Genomic DNA, 19792 nt, shown 5'->3' with positions numbered 1-19792 from the left:
ACTTGGACTTGTATTCCACACATCGTGTTATATAACCTAACATTCTGTTAGCCTTCTTAATGTCTTCTGAACACTGTTGGGAAGTTGATATCTTAGAGTCCACTATAACTCCTAAATCCTTCTCATAAGGTGTACTCTCGATTTTCAGACCTCCCATTGTGTATTCAAACCTAATATTTTTACTTCCTATGTGTAATACTTTACATTTACTGACATTAAATTTCATCTGCCACAAATCTGCCCAAGCCTGTATGCTATCCAAGTCCTTCTGTAATGATATAACTGATTTAAAATTATCTGCTAATCCATCCTTGGTATCATCTGCAAACTTAACCAGCTTGTTACTTATATTCCTATCTAAATCATTTATATATATTAAAAATAGCAGCGGCCCTAGCACTGACCCCTGTGGAACACCACTCTTAACATCGGCCAGTTCTGAAGCGGTTCCTCGCACCATCACCCTATGCTTCCTGTGTCTGAGCCAATTCTGCACCCATTTAAAAACATCACCCTGAACTCCCACTTCTTTTAACTTGATGCCCAACCTCTCATGTGTCACCTTATCAAATGCTTTCTGAAAGTCCAGATAAATAATATCATAAGCTCCACTTTGATCGTATGCTTTTGTTGCCTCCTCATAGAATTCCAACATGTTAGTAAAACATGACCTCCCTCTTCTGAACCCATGCTGACTGTTCAGAATAACTCCTGTCCTTGGCATGTGTTGCTCAATCTTATCCTTAATAATTCCTTCCATTAATTTTCCTGTGATGCATGTTAAGCTTACTGGCCTATAGTTATAGCATGTTATAAGTAAAAAAAAACAAAAAAAAAAAACACCTCACTTTAAGCCATTTTATTTAACAGATGACTTGTTAATACATAGACATTTTGTTCTGATGTACTCATCATGTCTAAATTTGTCCATTCTCCAACTGTATAGATCACCATTTTAAGAGGAGAGAATGCCATTGCAAAGAATCTCCAGTCAGCAGTGCAGTCTCTTGAAGCTGACAAAGTCAAACTTCAGGAAAAAGTGCAAAACTTGGAAAGGAAACTAATAGAAAACAAAAAAGTGGATAAAGATTCTACTGTCCCAGGTAAAACCAAATACAGTATGTGTCTGTAAACAAAAAGACTTTTCATGAAACCATTGTCTTCTGAAAACATTTTAATTTTAGAGATATTAAAATATTTTGTTTTTTGTAAATGCATAATGTAAACATATTTTACAAAGATAAACACTGCAAGATCCAGGGCTACAGTTTGTATCTTCTGTGTACTTTTGTTGCGGTGAAGGATGTCATCTCTACCTCAGAGACTGAGGCAGAGTGGTAGTTAAACACTACTTTTTATTATCTGCCCTAATAAGGCATTACATTTAAATTACACATTGAAGGCTGACTTCTATTTTAATTCACCATTTACAGGTGATTCTGCTGTTGGACAATTAAGAGAAGAAAAGGAATCTTTAGAAAGCCAAGTATGTACTGAATGAGAGTTTTAATGTAATATATTCAGATTGTCTTAGATTATAATTTAAATTGAAAATCTTGCTCCATTTCAGTAGAAGTTGCTGAAGATCACTTTAAGAAATTTTACTGTATATAAAGTGATCCTAAAATATTTACAATTTTGAAGCCATTTAAAAACACATGTAATGTTCACTGGGTTTTACAGGCATATCTTTTAAGATAAATGTAACATAATAGTAACAATGGAGTATTCGTTTAGAAATTAAAAGCTGGCCTAGTTAGTTTATATTTTTCCATAACATATTTGTAATATGCAATATTATATTATGGGACTATGAGAGCAACCATTTTAATAAGCATTTTAGTAATGAGAAAGAAAATAATTTTCTTTAATAGTAAGATGTCAGTTTGAGGAGTGGGTTCTTAATTATAGTCTTAGTGAACTCCTTTTCAACACTTTTCTTAAATAGATCTCATTTAATTGATGTTATAATTTTACTGTCCTATCTCTTTGTAGTCTTGAAAAATTACTAGTAAAGCAGCTTTTATTTCTCTGTAACAGTGAATAATTTTAATGTTGAGTTTGATTCAGTCTAGCTCTTTCTTGTTAAGATTCCTTGCTCTTAACTGCCTCTCCTTTTAGGAAAAAAGTTGCAATTAATACGACAGACAACGTGTTAACTCTGAAATACTTGTTCTTTTAGGTTTTCACCGTAAATAGTATTTAGGAAAGAAGAAAAAATGGTATATTGAACACTGATTTTGAATGTTTTTTTTTTTTTGTTGGTGTAAAACACAATGTGAATTGCACTTTTAACACAACACATTGAGAGCAGGAACTGGGTAGCATCTTATTAAAAAAAAACATATTGTGTCCTGGCCTTAACTGGTAAATATTTATGGAAATAGTCAAAAAGAAAAACAGCTACCACAATGGAGATAACAACCATTGGCTTTCTGTTCGATTCTTGTGTCTAACTGATCTTTTCCTCCTTTATTCCCTCCCTGATGTCGATGATTTTCCCTATCCCCACTTCAATCAGCATATGGTTTGTTTCTCCATCTATTCTTCCTGTTTGTCTTGTGATGCCATCATCTGCTGGCTCTAACGCAAATAAAAATTGCTTGGCCTCACCTATGATGCGCTTTATGAAGAAATCTGCATGAATTTTTTTATTCTGCCTCATTTACTAGCTACGTTTTCTAAAGATTTTTTTGTTCCAAGTAAATTCCCTGCAGATAAAAAACGTAAATGAAGATATTGTTCTCATTTTAGTACAGAAACTTAAGTTAAAAAAGACATTTTTAATCCGGGTTTACTGACCTTTTAAAAGATAAAAAATAGTTTTTTGTCACAATTTAGATATACTTAGCGAGTACATCAAAAACAAATGATAATTTGGAAATGCTTGAAATATACCTAAATGGCATGTACTGGAAAGCTGTGCTGATTAACCATAAATTTGCTTTCTTCTTTAACTGCACAGATTTTAAAATCCTAAGACTGCATGCTATCTCTAATATTTGGTTTTAAAATCTTTTCTCCTCTTATATGTTTGTATGGTTTCAAAGCAAAATTATACTTTTATGGTTGGTTTTATTTATTTATTTATTTATTTATTTTAACAGTTGAACATCTTTTGTGAAATAGTTATTTATCCAACAGTTAGTAATCTTTATATTGCAATAAGCTGTAACGTACCTTCATCTGAAATTTTGTTAAACTACTTTATCCATCCACCTGTTTTGTTACCTTGCTGATCAAATTCATTATTGCTAGGGCTTGGTGCCTATCCTGGTCGCATTGGGTACAGGTCACAAATCAACCCTGGATGCTCCCTGCATTGGGTGAATTTTGCATTGCTATTTAAATTTGCTTGCAAAAGTAAGGGTGGTAGATAAGTATAGTATACGTATATGAGTATTTTGGTGGCATGTGACTTGAACCATGTTAATTTTCTTCATCTCTGTTTTGAGCAGATTGATTTCCTGAATTCAGTGATTGTTGATCTTCAGAAGAAAAATGAAGAACTCAAGACTAAACTTGAGAAAATGGCAGAGGCATCTCTCAATGGCAACAACATCAGTGAACTAGACAACTATGAAAGGTACAGTACATTTGTCCCTACTGGTGATGAAATGTCACAGTATTAACAGGATAAGCTTATTTATAATGCAAGCTCTTTACCATTCTCCAGATATTTAAATTAGATTGCACTATTCATCGTCCAATATCTTGGCTGTGTGTATTTTGATAGGAACCTTGTATTCCTGATAAAATTGGTCATGGAAAATTGATCTAAAAATAGGGGTCATATAAAGAATAATACAAAGCAAGACTTTTGTAATGGTTCTTAACAAATGCGATTGAACCCACTCTTGGACCCTAGCTCTGGTGGTGCCGTGCAGTTGTGAGCATCTGGTGGCAGAATGAACTGTGAAGCCTCAAGATGCCTTCTAGTACAGCCATATGTGACTTAACCCTTCTCAGCTCAAGACTGTAAAGTACCGCAGACGGTACTGAAGGTGGCATAGATTATTACTCACACCCAGCTCTTTTCTATTCAGGCATGAGCAGGACGGATCTAGGCTTGCTAGATTTTTGCAATTGAAACTTTCTCTTGGAATAAGGTGTTTAATTATATTTGTGGTTAGGCTGATTGCTGGACTGCTATAGTCAGGCTCCACTCTACACACCCTGTGGCCCTGGAGCTAGACATATCATGGGTGATGTCTCTCTGTCTCCTTGCTGTGGGGTATCCTCACTTAAGAGACTTTGAGTTGGTGTAGAGGTACTTAAATGGCAGCTGTCTCATATTTATATTTCCTACTTGTATATTGCCTTTACATTAGATTTCCATGCATTGTAGTTTCTTCCCTTTCCCATTAAACTGTAATTCAAAAGCCATATTAAGATGTGTTTTTTTTTGTTTGTTTGTTTATTTTTTTTTCCCATATAAGATTCAGTGAAACTCTGGAAAAGAAGAAGCCCCCACCTCGTCTTTTCTGTGATATTTGTGATTGCTTTGATCTCCATGAAACTGAAGACTGTCCCACTCAAGATCAGACACCAGAAACCCCTCCCCACAGCACCTATCACGGCAGTCGGAGTGATGAACGTCCATATTGTGACATCTGTGAAGTCTTTGGACATTGGACTAACAGCTGTAATGATGATGAAACATTTTAACAGAAAATTAGTTTTTGAAGGTGGTTTTGAATAGCCCACTGTGTCTTTCTCTGAGAGCAATATAAACTGCTCGGAGGTGTGGGTTGGTTTGTCTTCATCCATCTTTTGTTTAATAACTTTGCACTTCACCGAGACAAATAGATGGCCCCTCCAGATGAAACATTTAATAAAGCCATTCCAGTTGAAGCTAAAACACTGCAGAATATTCAAATGAAAATGTTCTAATTTGAAAATATCGCTAATTTATTTAGTTTGTTAATATTTTTTCATTTTGTGTTTGTCCGTGACTTTTAATGCACACACAGAAGTCTAACTTGATTATAATGGCAAATTTATTTGCTTACTTCTGATTGAGCAAAGCAATGGCATGTTATGTGCCACCGAGAAGCAGGTCCTATTTAAAGTCTGTTTTGTTCAAACACTCTTGAATGTTTGCCCAAGTTTATAGGATGCCAGATCCACTACTCACAAAAATAAAAGAATGGTTTTACCTGGTGTCAGCTTCCTAAGATATTAAAAGTCTATTTTCTAAAGAAAAACAACTATCTCAAATATTCTTGGTCTTCAGAAAAACGATACAGTATCCAATATTATACAGTAAATTATACAGATGCATCTTTTGCTACTTTTGCACTTGTATGTTTCCATTATTGTTAACCAGTCCAAAAGCATTTTAGTTGAAGCATTACTTGAGGGACCTTTTCAGTCCACACGGTATATAGTTAACTAATTTACATGTTTGAAACTGTTGTAAGTACATGCAAAAGTGCATCTATCGCAAGTATTAAACCATGCATTGAAAGTCTCGGACAAGCCTAACTCAAGTAATTAAGTGGAGCTTCACAACCCTTATGCACTGCACACTTTGTACTACCGTTCTTCTTGATTTTAATTGTTAAACTACAGTTGAGAGTCTTTATATTAGCATATTTAAACTGTCAAAATGTTTTTAAACTTTAAAAAAGGAGTGGTAATTGTATTTTACATATCACCCTGTCTGTCATGGTCTAACTGAATGTTAACTTTATCATCTGTAAAGATAAAATAAATGTGGATCATTATATTGCATCTTCCATCCACTGTAAAATACTGTATAAGCCGGACCTCGAATCTGTACATAAATGTATTTTTTGGGACAATATGTATTCAACTTGACAAAAAAAACACAAAGAATATTTTTTGTTATCTAAGTCTGGGTTCTTTCAATGAATGTATAATAGGACTGTTCCAGGAAGGCAAATAATTTAAAAACAGTATTAATCCAAGCACAGTGTGGACTGTATCTGCTTTAATAAATTGTTATCCTTTAAACTCTGTTTTACTGCAAAATGTATGTCTTTACCTTTTGTTCAAAGTTTTATTTTGCTCTTACCCCAAAAATATATTATTGTCAACATATAAGTGCAGTAGGAAATATTCTCATGAAGACAGTAACAATGTTCTTAATTTCATGACAATTTAACACTTTGCATCATGTGTGCCCTATCTGATATTTGTAAATATAAAGTTTGATGTGGAGCACACAGGTTATGTAACAAATAAGTGCCAGAGTGCATTGAGCCTGTTTGTACTGTTCAGCTTGGTTAATTAGCTGCTGTAGTATGAAACTATTAATCTATTGTGATTTGTATATAGACATATTTTATAGCTAATTATTTTATATAGTGCTTTTCATATCTACACAAGTATAGAGTAGTGCTTTGCATTTCTATTATAAAAGGTGTTCCTAAGTATCTGCACATCTGTGACATACAGTGCATAGAGTGAAAAAGCATTGCATTTATCCATTCATTATAGAGTGCATTTCATATCTGTCTTAAAGTGTTTTACTGATCTAATTTCTCTTTTTAATCTCTATATAATGTCTTTTATATTGTGACCGGTAGGGGAGTGTAACAGAGGCCTAAAACCCCAGACACCACTGCACTACAAGTCCTAGGTTCAAATGAGTTCTTTCATTTTGACAATCGTTTCCACAAATTACAGTCCACAATACAATTGTTCTTTTCTACTTTTTCTTGTGAGCTTCAATGTTCTCCACACCCAACTCTTGACTTCCCCATGTAGGACAGAGGAGGTCTTTTTTAGCTGGACCCTGGAATATTTCTAGCACAACAATATTGCCTCCTGGAAAAACTTTGAAGGATCTGCTGGGAACAGGGAAGCCTCATCCAGCCTTTCGGGTCCTCAACAATGAGGATCTTGTGAGCCAGATCACCCTTGGGGGAATTGTGCCACATGGCCATAGTGCTGTAACTGATTCTCCCTCAAAATGCAGGTAATGTGCCTCATTTGGGGCTCCATGAGCAACTGCTCCTTTGACACAAAGTCAAATCAGTGGTAACCAAGAATTCTCTGAAGAGACAGTACCAAAAATGTCCAGTCTTCATCTCAGGTCACTGGATAGCATCCATGTCTTGCAACCATATAAAACAGGGAGCACCAGGGTGCTAGAGATGGACCTTGATCATTTTGTAGAGATATCAGGAGTGCCACACACCCCTTTCTAGAGACCTCATACCCTGCCCATGTTCTCCCAATCTATCTACTGACTTCATAGGAAGAGTCACCAGAGACATAAATGTCACTGCTGAGGTAAGTAAACCTCTCAGCAAGGTTGACACTCTCTCCACTGACAGACATACTGCTGATGGATGTGCCTAAGAGGTCATTAAAGGCCTGGATGTTGGTTTTTATCCGGACACTGGCAAACTCCGGCACTCAGAATCCTCGCTGGGTCTCTCCAGTTCCCCGATCAGAGCCGCCATTGACTGCGTGAACATCACCGCATTGTTGGAAATGTCAAGATCAGTGAATGTTTCTTCACCAACAGATGCCCCACAGCCACTGGACACCACGACCCTGCTTAACACCCACTTCATGCAAGCATTGAACAGAGTAGGAGCAAAAACGCACCCCTGACGAACCCCAGAAGCAACGGGAAAAACGCTGAGGTTCTACTTCCACTTTGCACAGCACTCAAAATACCAGTGTACAGGCCGGCCATAATATCCAGCAACTGGGGAGTAAGGGGAGCGGTGGGGATGATGGGTCGCGTGAGGTCTCAGGTTGGCCCCACAGGGCAACTTGATCAACTGAGTCGAACGCTTTACGAAAGTCGACAAAGGCTGCATGGGAACTGTAGCGTTTGCACACCATGACAACCCTCAGTGCCAGGGTGCAGTCGATGGTAGACTTCTTAGATATAAAAGCACACTGCTGCGGTCACTGGCTGATGAGCGAGTGATCACGGATTCTATTGAGGCTGATCCTAGAATTGGAACTTGCCCGGTACAGAGAGCAGTGTTATCCTCCTGCAGTTACCGCAATTCAGGCGATCACCCTACCCTTTGTAGATAGGGACGACAAGTCCCGTTATCCCATCAGTTGGGTTGTCGCCCAAATGGAAGCAAAGATTAATGGCGATGACAAGAGGACAGCCTGTCTGGAGAAGGTCACTCCGTTTACCACTGATCCCTGCAGCCTTCCATAGCCTCAGCTGATTCACCACTTGTGCAACCTCAGTGAAACTGGCTGGTTCGCAGCTAACTGGAGGATCAGCCACAAGAACACAGTGAACACAGTAAAATAAAAAGGTCATAAAATCGTCGGACACGAGACCTTAAAAGTGCAGCCACCCGCTCTGGAACAGCCACAGAGAGAATACTCTGTATAGTCACGAGGGGGCGCCCGTGAAACACATGCTGGAGGAAAAGAAAAATAAAGACGTGCGGTCACGTGAGGCGTCCTCACATGACAGCGACCCAGAGGAAAAGATGGCGGCGCATCTGTCTTACGGCCGGGTGAATCTGAACGTCTTGCGAGAAGCAGCCAGGAAAGAACTGCGGGAATTTCTCGATAGATGCGCGGGCAGTAAGGTAATGCGCCACGCTGAAACTGTGGAGCCGCGTTTTGCACCCTGCTGTTAATTAAATTGAATAAGTCGTTCAGATGTTCTTGTTGCAAATGCAGTTCTGTCACATAAACATGTCATCTTCAAACGTGTCGCCCTTGCTTTTTATACCTTTCCAGTGTCACCCTCATAGCTTCTTTGATGTTTCCCTATACAGCAATTTTGAATTTCCTAAAACAATTAGGATCGGATTAATAGTATCAAGAAGGAGTATTACATGAAAAGATGACGTGTAGAAGTAAGGAGGCAGCATGTCACTCATTGTTGGTTTTTTTTTCATCCTCCTAGGCGATTGTATGGGACGAATACCTAACGGGACCGTTTGGATTGATAGCGCAGTATTCGCTCCTGAAGGTAATCACCTCTCAATTCTTCTTTTGTTGTCAAATAACACGTCACTGCCCTTCATCTCACTACCTTTTTTTTTAATAAACTTTGGTGCAAAACATGTAAAAAGTCACTACCAGCCTTGCCGGTGTGGAGGGCAGCTGGTTAAGTGACAGGCTTAATGTCTCTTCCTTATCCACACACTGACTCGGGTACAGTGTGCACCACATTTCTTCATGTTGGATGTGCATGGATTGCATGTCGTAAATAAAAGCAAAGCGGGCGTATTGCATTTTGGTTAGTGGCTATTCCGCGTGTACTGCAATTCGATTCGAGACCAGGCTTGAATCGTGTCAAAAATGAAAAGGAGTCGAATGACCAATCAGCGTCAAAAGAAGGGGCAAGGGGCGGGAGCAGCTAGTCTAAGAGGCGCTCCACTTCTACACTTAGCGACGTGCAAACCGATTCTTTTTAGTGATTCGTTTCGTTTCGTTCAGTTCACCAAAATGATTTGAATCTTTTAATCACCGATTTTTTCACTTCAAAAACGACAACAAGCTATAGTTCTAGTTTAAAATCTAAAATGGTATCATAACCGTGTAACATCTTTACCAAACAGTACAAAAATATAAAATGCAGACAACAAAGTAAGTAATTCACACATAATACTAAAATTAAAAGTAATAATTCTTTTTATTGAACTTTGATAATAAATAAAATTTGAACAATAAATAGAAAAAGAATCGTTAAATAGAACCTTAGAATAGTGCACACATTACGATAAAACTGTGAGAAAATTGAAGTATGACTAAATAAAATGATTTTCAGATTTGGATTAATCGGCCGCAATTTCCTTCTTATACAGCCCATCCTGACTGCAGTTCGTGGACGAAGTTGCAATGTTTCTCCCGACAGGTAGAGGGCAGACGGGTTTATTCAATCAGTCCATGTACTGAGACGTCATAGTTTTTTTTTTCCCCAAAAAAATTAAGTTTATTAAATGTTTTGCACATTCAAAAAATTATAACATGCATATTCTAACATTTTTAAACATAGAATAAAAAAAATAAAGTAGCCATTACAATAAAATATTAACATTAAATGAGGCTGAAAAGCCTTAATAAAGCTCTAGCCTTATTTAACTTTTTGTTTTGTTGCAATCGCAAACATACTAAAGTCGTGGAATTATTCATTACGTCAGTGTGCACGAAAGCTATAAATGATGGTATCCTTCTGGAGAGTCTCATCTTGTGTATGTAAAATTTAGAAAATACAATAATTAAGTTAATAATATGGTGTTCGTCTGGGTTAAAGGAGGAATTATTAAAACTTAAAAGCATGTAGGAACTTTCAAGGGTTATATCTCTACCAATTTTTTTTCCCCCAAGTCTAGAAAAAGGTCTAACCCAAAAACATGTAATAAATACGCAATGAAAAAATAAATGTTCAATAGACTCTGTAGCCCCTAACAGAGTACATAAGCATCACTAGAATCGGCATGAGTGAACCGCTCGATGGGCGGAGCTTGGTGTCATCTTTGCTGAGACAGTTTACTATTAGACTGCAGCCATTTGAGTGATGTTACGATGATAGCTCGGTACTGATGTGGAATGCAATATAAAGCGTAGCACGCACTGTGCACAGCTCGAAAAGATTTGTTCTTTAACGTCAGTGAAGTGGTACATTCGTTCAGAGACCAAGGCAGCTACAAAAGAGCTATTTTGTCTACAGTATTTACTGCACATCACTATTTTAAACATTTCTCTGTTCTGGCGGCGAGCAAACTTAGTCAGTATGGACTGTGGTGTGGTTAAATTGTAGCTGGGCTACATAATCCCTCTGTAGTTGGAACACACCCTCTGGTCCCCCTTTTTAAAGAGGGGCACCACCATCCCGGTCTGCCGATCCAGAGGCACTGTCCCCGATGTCCATGCGATGTTGCAGAGACGTACCAACCAAGACAGTCCTACAACATCCAGAGCCTTGAGGAACTCCGGGTGTATCTCATCCACCCCCGGGGCCCTGCGACCAAGGAGTTTTTTGACCACCTCAGTGGCCTCAGTCCTCACCTTTGGTGGACTCAGGATTGAGTCACTGCTTTTTGCAGATGATGTTGTCCTGTTTGCTTCATCAGGCCGTGATCTTCAGCTCTCTCTGAATCGGTTCGCAGCTGAGTGTGAAACGGTTGGGATGAGAATCAGCACCTCCAAATCCGAGAGCATGGTCCTCAGCCGGAAAAGGGTGGAGTGCCCTCTCAGGGTTGGGGGAGAGATCCTGTCCCAAGTGGAGGAGTTCAAGTATCTTAGGGTCTTGTTCACGAGTGAGGGAAGAATGGAGCGTGAGATCGACAGGCGGATCGGTGCGGCATCCGCAGTGATGCGGGCTCTGCATCGGTCTGTCGTGGTGAAAAGGAGCTGAGCCATAAGGCAAAGCTCTCAATTTACCAGTCGATCTACGCTCCTAACCTCACCTATGGTCATGAGCTATGGGTAGTGACCAAAAGAACGAGATCGCGAATACAAGCGGCTGAAATGAGTTTCCTCTGCAGGGTGTCTGGGCTTTCCCTTAAAGATAGGGTGAGAAGCTCAGACATCCGGGAGGGGCTCAGAGTAGAGCCACTGCTCCTCCGCATCGAGAGGAGTCAGATGAGGTGGCTCGGGCATCTGATCAGGATGCCTCCTGGACGCCTCCCTGGTGAGGTGTTCCGGGCACGTCCAACCGGGAGGAGGCCCCGGGGAAGACCCAGGACATGCTGGAGGGACTATGTCTTCCGGCTGGCCTGGGAATGCCTTGGGATTCTCCCGGAAGAGCTGGAAGAGGTGGACGGGGAGAGGGAAGTCTGGGCCTCTCTGCTCAAGCTGCTGCACCTGCAGCCCGACCTCAGATAAGAGGAAGAGGATAGATGGATGGATGGAGTTACACAATGTTTGTGCTGAGTGAGTTTAGTTTCATTGTCCCGTTTACTGTCCGTTATATGTACGTCAGTGAATGTTGTACCCGTAAATGACAAGAGGAAGGATGATGGAGAGAGACCACATCCCTGAGACGTAATTGCCTGTCAGACTTGCCTGATACATCCGGGACATTGCGTATTTAAAAAAAGAGGAGCGAAAGGCAAAGGAGGGAGAAGAGGAGAGAGAGTGAAATCGAGGAGCAGAAAGAAGACAAACTATTCATTTATCAACTCATCACTGCCGATCATTGCTTTAGTCCACTGCTTGCTTTGATTCAACATCCAATTCTACATCATGACAGCCAGAGCTGAGTAACCCCGGGGTTTGGGTCATACCAGCCGTTGCCAGGACTTTGCATGTTGAGGTTGTTTTGGAGCAAAATAACACTTCAGTCAGTAACAATAATTCGGACTTTATTTTGGACTCGTTTTTCACCACATTTTCAATTGCTGTATTTAACTAATCTCTGTTTGTATTTGTGTTATGTGTTTTTGTTTATTGTTTAGGGGCAAGGGAGGGTTCAATGTAAATATTTGTATATCCATCCATCCATCCATCCATTATCCAACCCGCTATATCCTACAGGGTCTGCTCGAGCCAATCCCAGCCAACGCAGGGCACAAGGCAGGAAACAAACCCCGGGCAGGGCGCCAACCCACTGCAGTATTTGTATATTTGTGTTCTTATATAGTCACTGGTGCTTTTGGGATAGTCGTGTTTTGTGCGCCCATATCTATATTATTGAATATTTGTTTGTCTTTTCAATTTACAATATATGTGTTTGATTTTACATATCTGTTTACTGTTTTCTGGTTATTTTGTTGTGTCAGGAAAAGTAAGACAACTTGTAAGGAGTACGGCTTGTTATTAGATAGAGCATGAAACCTCCGGTGATCCAAGGAATAATCTTGGTAGTGTAGTGGCTGGTCTGGGTAAAGGGTCGGCCATTACAAAATGAAACCGTAAAAAGTATGCTTACGTTTTGCTGAAAACGGTTTATTCCTGAGTTGTTTTGTTTTTATACACGTTAAATTAAGCAGTGCGGTTGAGTTTTTGGGTGGTTGGGTCGGTGGCGATTTTAACTACATGCTGATTATAAGGAAGCATTTGTTAGCGTCACCAAGCTTGGTTTCTTTGTGTTCCCATCATATTATTGCGCGGTGTATAAAGAAAATTAAATGCAAATAAAGAAATGGTACAAACAAAAGAAGCAAGCCATAAAACAAAGATCTGGACTCTGGCTGACATGTAACAAACAGCAGGTTATTTGCCAGTTTTTATCGTGTAAATTGTGCTCGCTCTTGAGTTGAATGGTTTGTTGTCGCTAGAGATGCTGGCCGGCAGGAATGTCTCGATACCCACACTGCTTTTTGAGTATAATACGCCTTGAAGAAAAGCTCACTGAGGTTGCCAAAGCGCATTTGGTTGGTGAAATAAGAGGCAGATGGCTGCCATTCAGTACTCGGACGTATTATCTTGCTTGCAGTTTTCGTGAACGAGGGCATAGCAGTGTAACGCTGATCCAGATTGTTGATGGCATTTTACAGATAATACTTCCGCCTGCTTAGATTATTATACAGCCACCTCTGCCCCTTCCATGTGAGGCATTGAGACCTTTAAGAAAGCTTAAGACGTGATTTGCTTCCAGTGTTGTGTAACCTACTGTAGGTAATTAATATCTCTGTGTTTACCTTTTTCAGTTTTGGTTTTCTCAGATAAGTGAAATATAATAAGGCTGCAGGATACAAATAAAGAGAGCTTTGTAGGCACAAGTGGTTCTTGAAAGAATTCTGGCCTGCAGGTCATTGTATACTCATTTTCTGTTTTTTTTTTTGGTGGATGATGATTCAGCTGTAGTAACCTACAATGCTCAGGCACCTTTGTCTCCAGTGCTCTGCTTTCCAAGTCTTTCTAAGCGTTGCGTCTTTCACTTTTTATTTTTATTTTGTTTTATTGCCCAAACAGGAGCATGAAGTGGAGAAGATGTTCACACTAAAACCTGGCAGTCTCCCACCGGCTGATGTCAAAAATATCATTTTCTTTGTGAGACCCAAATTGGAAATAATGGACATCATTGCTGGGAATGTGAAAAGGTAACCCGGTGACACATTTTCATATTAAGGGCCTTGTGTATTTCAAATGTGACGTGTTTTGCTTTCCCACAGGTGCGTGAACACAATGAGCCCAATATAAGACATTTGTTTAGCACAACTGTTTAGGGAGTTCTTTATTCATTTAAATATGTTTTAAAAAGTAGAGCTGTCATTTTCTAACCTTCTTAATCCAGACCAGGGTCACAGGGGGCCATCTCAGCTAGTGTAGGACTAAACCCTAGGATGGGGCGCCAGCCCATTACAGTAAACGGTGGATTCGTTTGCCACAACTGGTGCAGGTGTTAGTCATCCAAACTCTGCTCCACTGAGGTTCAGTATTATCAGTCGAAGCTGAGCAAGTCCATTGCAAAATATCGACTTAAAGCCACGTTGGTAGAACCATAGAGCAGAATTAAAACTAGCAGGCTGCATGGGACGTTTACTAAAAGATGAGACAATCTAAAAGTGTGTATGACCAGATTTCATGAGTTCTGCATCCACCCTCAGAGTATACGTATGGGGTAAATTTCACTCTGTTAAAACAAGGAGAGGAGTATGAGGCAGGATTACACATCACATACAAACTTACAGGCATTCAAAGACAGGAGAAACACCTCAGGTAAGCTGATTTGTGTCTTCTATTAAATAAAATGAAATTCTTTAATCAAATAAATTCTTGTTTATCATGGTAGCATGTTGGTTGGACATGCAAGTAAACATTTCACTGTACTCTGTATACATGACCATACATCTGTACTGCTGCTCTCAAAAGCAGAAGCTAATAGATGATGAAGTAATTAAACACAGACTTCCATGATGTTGTAAAGGAGCAGCACATAAAATAGAAAAATGGCGTGAGACTTCTACAAGACCCCCACACCCAAGCCAGGGATTGCCTTAGCTTGCCTAGAATAGGCCTCACCCTGGGCAGCCTAGCCACCCAACTCAACATGCAGGCTTTGGGACTGCTCGCACCCCAGAAATAAGGGAATGAGCTTTTAAAGTTCAAATTACTTTAAATGTCCTAAAATATATCAAAATCAGGGGGTGGATTTAACCATTTAACAAAATAAGTATGTGCTCAGGGTATCAAGGGAATTGCGCCATAGACATTTTCCATTGCTGGATTTAGCATGAACCATATAGCACAAAACTGCAAATGTTGCAGCTGAACCAGTTTCTACAAAAGGGGCTCCCACATTAAAGGATAAAATGTAATTTTATGGTTTATTATTTGTTTCTATTTTGAATTAGATATATTATTGGGGCAGCAAAACCTCTAAAGGTCTAAATCTGGCCTTGATCAATGTGCCTCTCAAGGGAAATGAAAACCACAGAACAGACCTTTATCCTAAGTAATAAATCTACAAAGAATGTTTATAAAAAATGTATTGATATAAACAAGAAAAGAATTATTAAAAGGCAAAATAAGGCAAAAGCAAACATGTCCGAATGTGAAAATCTAAGCCATCAAAACACAGGCATAGGTCAGAATCCAAACAACAATACTAACAACTAGAACAGGACTCTCTGGATTGCAGTGAACCAATGGAAGATCTGCTCTGATCTTCAGAGTATAAAGGCTGAGGGCGGTCCTTCAGCAGTGACATCAGCATGGCCCCGCCCCAGGGGGTTCCACCCACAAAGCACGACGGCAGCATTTCTTCCTGTAGCACATTTTCATATGAAGGTTATGTCAAAGTAGTTACATGCAAAGAAAAAAGTTCAATGTAGATAATTAAACTAATGAATACATAGTATATAAAAGATAAAGAAAACATGGAAATGAATATAGAAATACAATACATAAAAACTAAATAATAAGCAACAATATGAACAAAAATTACATAATTACAATAAACATTTGAAAAAAATTAATAATAATGCATAATTACAATAGTCACTTTAAAAATAATTTAAAAAAATACATAATTACAATAGACACATTTAAATATAAAAAAATTTAATGAAGTATGGGTAAACGGCGGGAGTAACTATGACTCTCTTAGACGAGCAATATAAAAACTTGGAATATGCCCGGCAACGGGCTCTCAACTAGCCAAATGCCTCATCATCTAATTAGTGACGAACATGATTGGATGAACGAGATTCCTACTGACCCTACCTACTATCTAGCGAAACCACAGGAAAGGGAACAGGCTTGGCAGAATCAGTGGTGAAAGAATCCACCCTCGGGCGCAACCCATTCCTGGGACAGTGGCAGATGGGGAGTTTGACTCGGGCAGTACACCTGTCGCACCGTAACGCAGGTGTCTTAAGGCGAGGCCTTTGGCCCCCCATAGCTAATCTTGAGCAGCTCTGATCTAATGCCCATTGCTATGACTGTCATCTTGTCAAAAACTGTTCTAAGATGTGACATGGGAATGAATGGAGGTCAGCTTTTGAAGTGTTATTATGAAAACAGTCAGTAGATGGCAGTGTTTCATTTGTTAGCTGACTGCATGGCCAGTCCTCCTGTTTAGTTTTTGCTCCAAACCCTTCTGCTCATCAGATGAAGTTCTCAGTTTTTTAATCGAATCTGTAAGTGCGTACTCAGGTGTGGTCAAGAATTGTGACATTTAAGGTGATGGCCAGCAGAGTATAGCTCCACCGTGTTACTTTCAAGTGAAAACTCATTTGGCTGACTCCATTATCCAAGGGGACTTAACACATATCAGGTACAATTGTTTACATTCCTTTTGGTTTTCCATTTGGAGCACAGCCAGGTCATGTGACTTGCTCATGGTCACACAACATCCAAAGCCTTAACACTCCCAAGCCACACCACACTGCATAAAAGTTGATAGGAGAGGTTTGTTTTATTTACCACTTTAATGGTGGCAGTAATTGTGCAGTGAAATCATTAACACACACACACACTTACATCTTCAACTTGCCCAATTTGGTCTGGGCAGCACTAGGCACAAGACAGGAACCAGCCATGGATGGGGCATCAGTTCATCAGTTCAGACTCGTCAGTTAACCTAACCTGCTCAGAAACAAGAAGACAGTAAAAACACTAAAAACTCTACCCAGACTACAACCCAGTCAGGTGGATTGAGGGGGTGTCAAAAATATAAACTGTCCTTAAACATTTGGTGTCTTCCATTTGAAGTGGGAACTTGGAAATTTCCGAGTTCCTAATTGGAATTTTCAACTGGAATGCCCCTTTACGTCAGATTTGAAACTTGGAAGATCGGGCCTGGTCTTTCAAGCTCAAGTTTGTCCAACACGTGATCATCAATCCAAAATGGAGATGTACACCGCAAAATGTGAAAGCCATAGATAGCATTACACAGTTTATTAGCGCTGGTGTGTATTTGTGTTTGGATACGCAAAGTACAGTGTAGTGCATTGTTTTCAAATGCTATTTATTCCGACCAAGATTTTCTTGGACCTTATTGATATTCCAAATGTTTTACTGGAACTTTGTCAACTTGGGTGTGACGTCATTCCCAGCTCTGACTTCTGAGCTAAATGGAATGCAACCTTAGTTATCAGTCTTTATCTTAGCTTTCAACGGAAGGTCTCAGCTGCCTTAGAATTTAACATTTAAAGGGAATCTTGAAACCTTTTAGTATTGAGTTTTAGACAACGGAAAGATACATCGAGTTTAACAAGAGCACTGCCATCCATTAAGGTCCATATGGACTTGTCAAGGAAACATTTCTCTTGGCTGATGAGTAGAAACAAATAGCTTGGCACTGTGAGCTGGAGAACGTCACCAGCAGCAGCCATACCACCTGCACATCTGAACAGGTAACCCAGCTAAAGAAAGCTAAGCATGTTTGGGCCTGGACAGTACTTGGATGGGAGACCACCAAGGAAAAAGCTTGGGGTGGTTGCTGTTATAGATGGAAAAAGGGGGTTTTGGTGAGGCACATAGCCTGTGGTCTTGTGTATAGATCTCAGTGCCCCAGTGCAGTACAATAATGGTAGTCCTTCAGATAAGACATAAACCTGACTCCCTGGGGTCCTTAAAGACCCCTGGGCACCTTTCAAGAAGAGTAGGGTGTACCTTGATGGCCTGGTTAAATTGCCCACCTCGGCCTCATCCATTTTGGCCCTCAGTCATCCTCTGTCTCTACTTGGCTAACTCCGTCTCTCACGCCTTGACCACCTAATGTGTGGTGAGCGTACCGGTGTAAGAATGAGTCTAGAAAAGCGCTATATATATGTAACTATCAATTTCAGTCGATCTCTGGTGTTGCCTTACTGTTATAACATGGATGAGCTCAAAGCGTAGCCACATTGTAGCACAGCTGTCCTCTGCTTGATGCCCACCAGATACAATCACTTAACCCAGCTGAGTTTTGGAGGCCCAATCTTAAAATTACAAAACTCGGTTAAAAAAGACCCCAACTCAAAGAACAGAGTGGGGCAAATGGCTAACACGTCAGCTACAGGGAGTGAGAACTGAAAGTGGAACCTGACGAGTAAAAGCGAGGGCAATGCTAGCTGAGAGAAGGGAGCGTCTATAAGTGGAAACGTGCAATGCTGTAGAGCGGATGTGTTTTTCTGCTGTTATGCCGTAATGGAGTTCAGTCTTTTAATATAACTCGGTGCTGCTTGCCATGGCACTCACTTAATCAGTGGACACACAAACTAACAATTCCACCATACCCTGTACCCATAACAGCACTACAGTTATTTTTACCAAGTGGGCACGAGTGATGCCCTCTTTGCCACAATGAAGCGAAAGTGTAGCATATCAAGTCAAGACGCGTGGCTTCACTTTCCACTGTCTGAGCCGTCTGCCGTAGGCCCCGCCGATGTGCTTATTCGTCTGGCCGGTGCAGTTGTAGAAAGTCATGTGTTGGGATTTGTCGTACGTCACGTTGGTACAGCAACCTGAGCTGTTTTTCATCAGCACTGCCTGAGAAATTCAGCAAAGATTGTAGCTTGTGAGTTGTTGATGGGATGTACTTGGAGCGTGATGTGCTTCTGCTTTGGGGTCGTTTTCCCAGCGTTAATGTACCGCGCCTTCCATCATGTTTGGACGATAGTCACATTTCTCTTTGATTTCCTCCTCTGCTTCACAGCTTAAAATTACAAATCCTACAATTCAGTTATTGTGACTCAAGTGCACATTGCAGACTTTTATTTAAAGGGATTTACATGCATTTCAGTCTTCAGTCCATATCTTCTCCATGGTCGCCCCATTTTAGGGCATCTTCAGCTCCTAATCTGTTTTGGGGGGTTTGTCCTTTTCAGTATTCTGTACAGCATGTGAAAGGCCTACTCAGATGGATTCAAAATGGATGTCTGGCTTGGTCATTCAAGAATTTTCCAATTCTTAGCTTTGGTAAATTCCTGTCTTGCCTCAGCAGTATGTTTGGATCATCGTCTTGTAGTAGGATGAAGTGCCGTCCAATAAGTGTGGAGGCATCTTCTGGAACTTGAGCAGATCAGATGTTTCTCTACACCTCAGTAGTTGCATCATCAGTGAAGGGAAGTGTGCCAGCCATACATGTCCAAGCTATAACACCATCAGAATCATGTTTCACAGATGAGGTGGGCTGCTTTGGATCTTGGGCAGTTCCTTTTGGTCTCCACGTTTTGCTGCCGTCGTCACTCTGATCAGGTTCAACTTTGTCTCATCTGTCCACAAGATCTTTTTCTCAGAGTTCTGCCGGCTCTTTGAAGTCCTTTTTTCACAAACTCTAATCTGTGTGTGTTTGTGGTTTGCATCTCGCAGTGTGTCCTCTGTCTTCTGTTGATAATCGTCTCTGACATGCACACACACACACACACACCCATACTCACACACACACACACACACACATCAGACCCCTGAACACTGTTTTTGATCTGTCGGACAGGCGTTGGTGGCGTTT

General features: G+C 40.1%; 2 protein-coding genes across 9 annotated transcripts in view; both read left to right on the top strand.

Moving 5' to 3' along the window:
• Positions 1-5997, top strand: part of clip1a (CAP-GLY domain containing linker protein 1a) — a 79187-nt gene extending 73190 nt beyond the window's left edge. For 5 of the 8 annotated variants that reach the window (XM_039771926.1, XM_039771928.1, XM_039771925.1 and 2 more), the window contains 5 exons: positions 947-1103; positions 1434-1486; positions 2522-2527; positions 3459-3586; positions 4440-5997. In XM_039771926.1, coding sequence (XP_039627860.1) covers positions 947-1103; positions 1434-1486; positions 2522-2527; positions 3459-3586; positions 4440-4668 — 573 coding nt within the window. In that variant the 3' untranslated portion in view covers positions 4669-5997. The remainder of the gene's footprint in view (positions 1-946; positions 1104-1433; positions 1487-2521; positions 2528-3458; positions 3587-4439) is intronic. The other 3 variants (XM_039771930.1, XM_039771931.1, XM_039771924.1) reach the window with 1 other exon arrangement.
• A 2415-nt stretch (positions 5998-8412) lies between these two features.
• The window catches only part of vps33a (VPS33A core subunit of CORVET and HOPS complexes), a 36909-nt gene continuing 25529 nt past the window's right edge, over positions 8413-19792 (top strand). Inside the window, exons 1-3 of the mRNA XM_039771919.1 lie at positions 8413-8546; positions 8870-8935; positions 13828-13955. Of these exons, the coding sequence (XP_039627853.1) occupies positions 8445-8546; positions 8870-8935; positions 13828-13955 (296 nt within the window). The 5' untranslated portion in view covers positions 8413-8444. The remainder of the gene's footprint in view (positions 8547-8869; positions 8936-13827; positions 13956-19792) is intronic.

Source organism: Polypterus senegalus, chromosome 12, assembly GCF_016835505.1.
Source record: "Polypterus senegalus isolate Bchr_013 chromosome 12, ASM1683550v1, whole genome shotgun sequence".
NCBI classification, from domain to species: Eukaryota; Metazoa; Chordata; class Cladistia; order Polypteriformes; family Polypteridae; genus Polypterus; species Polypterus senegalus.
This window is presented reverse-complemented; position numbering and strand designations above follow the sequence as displayed.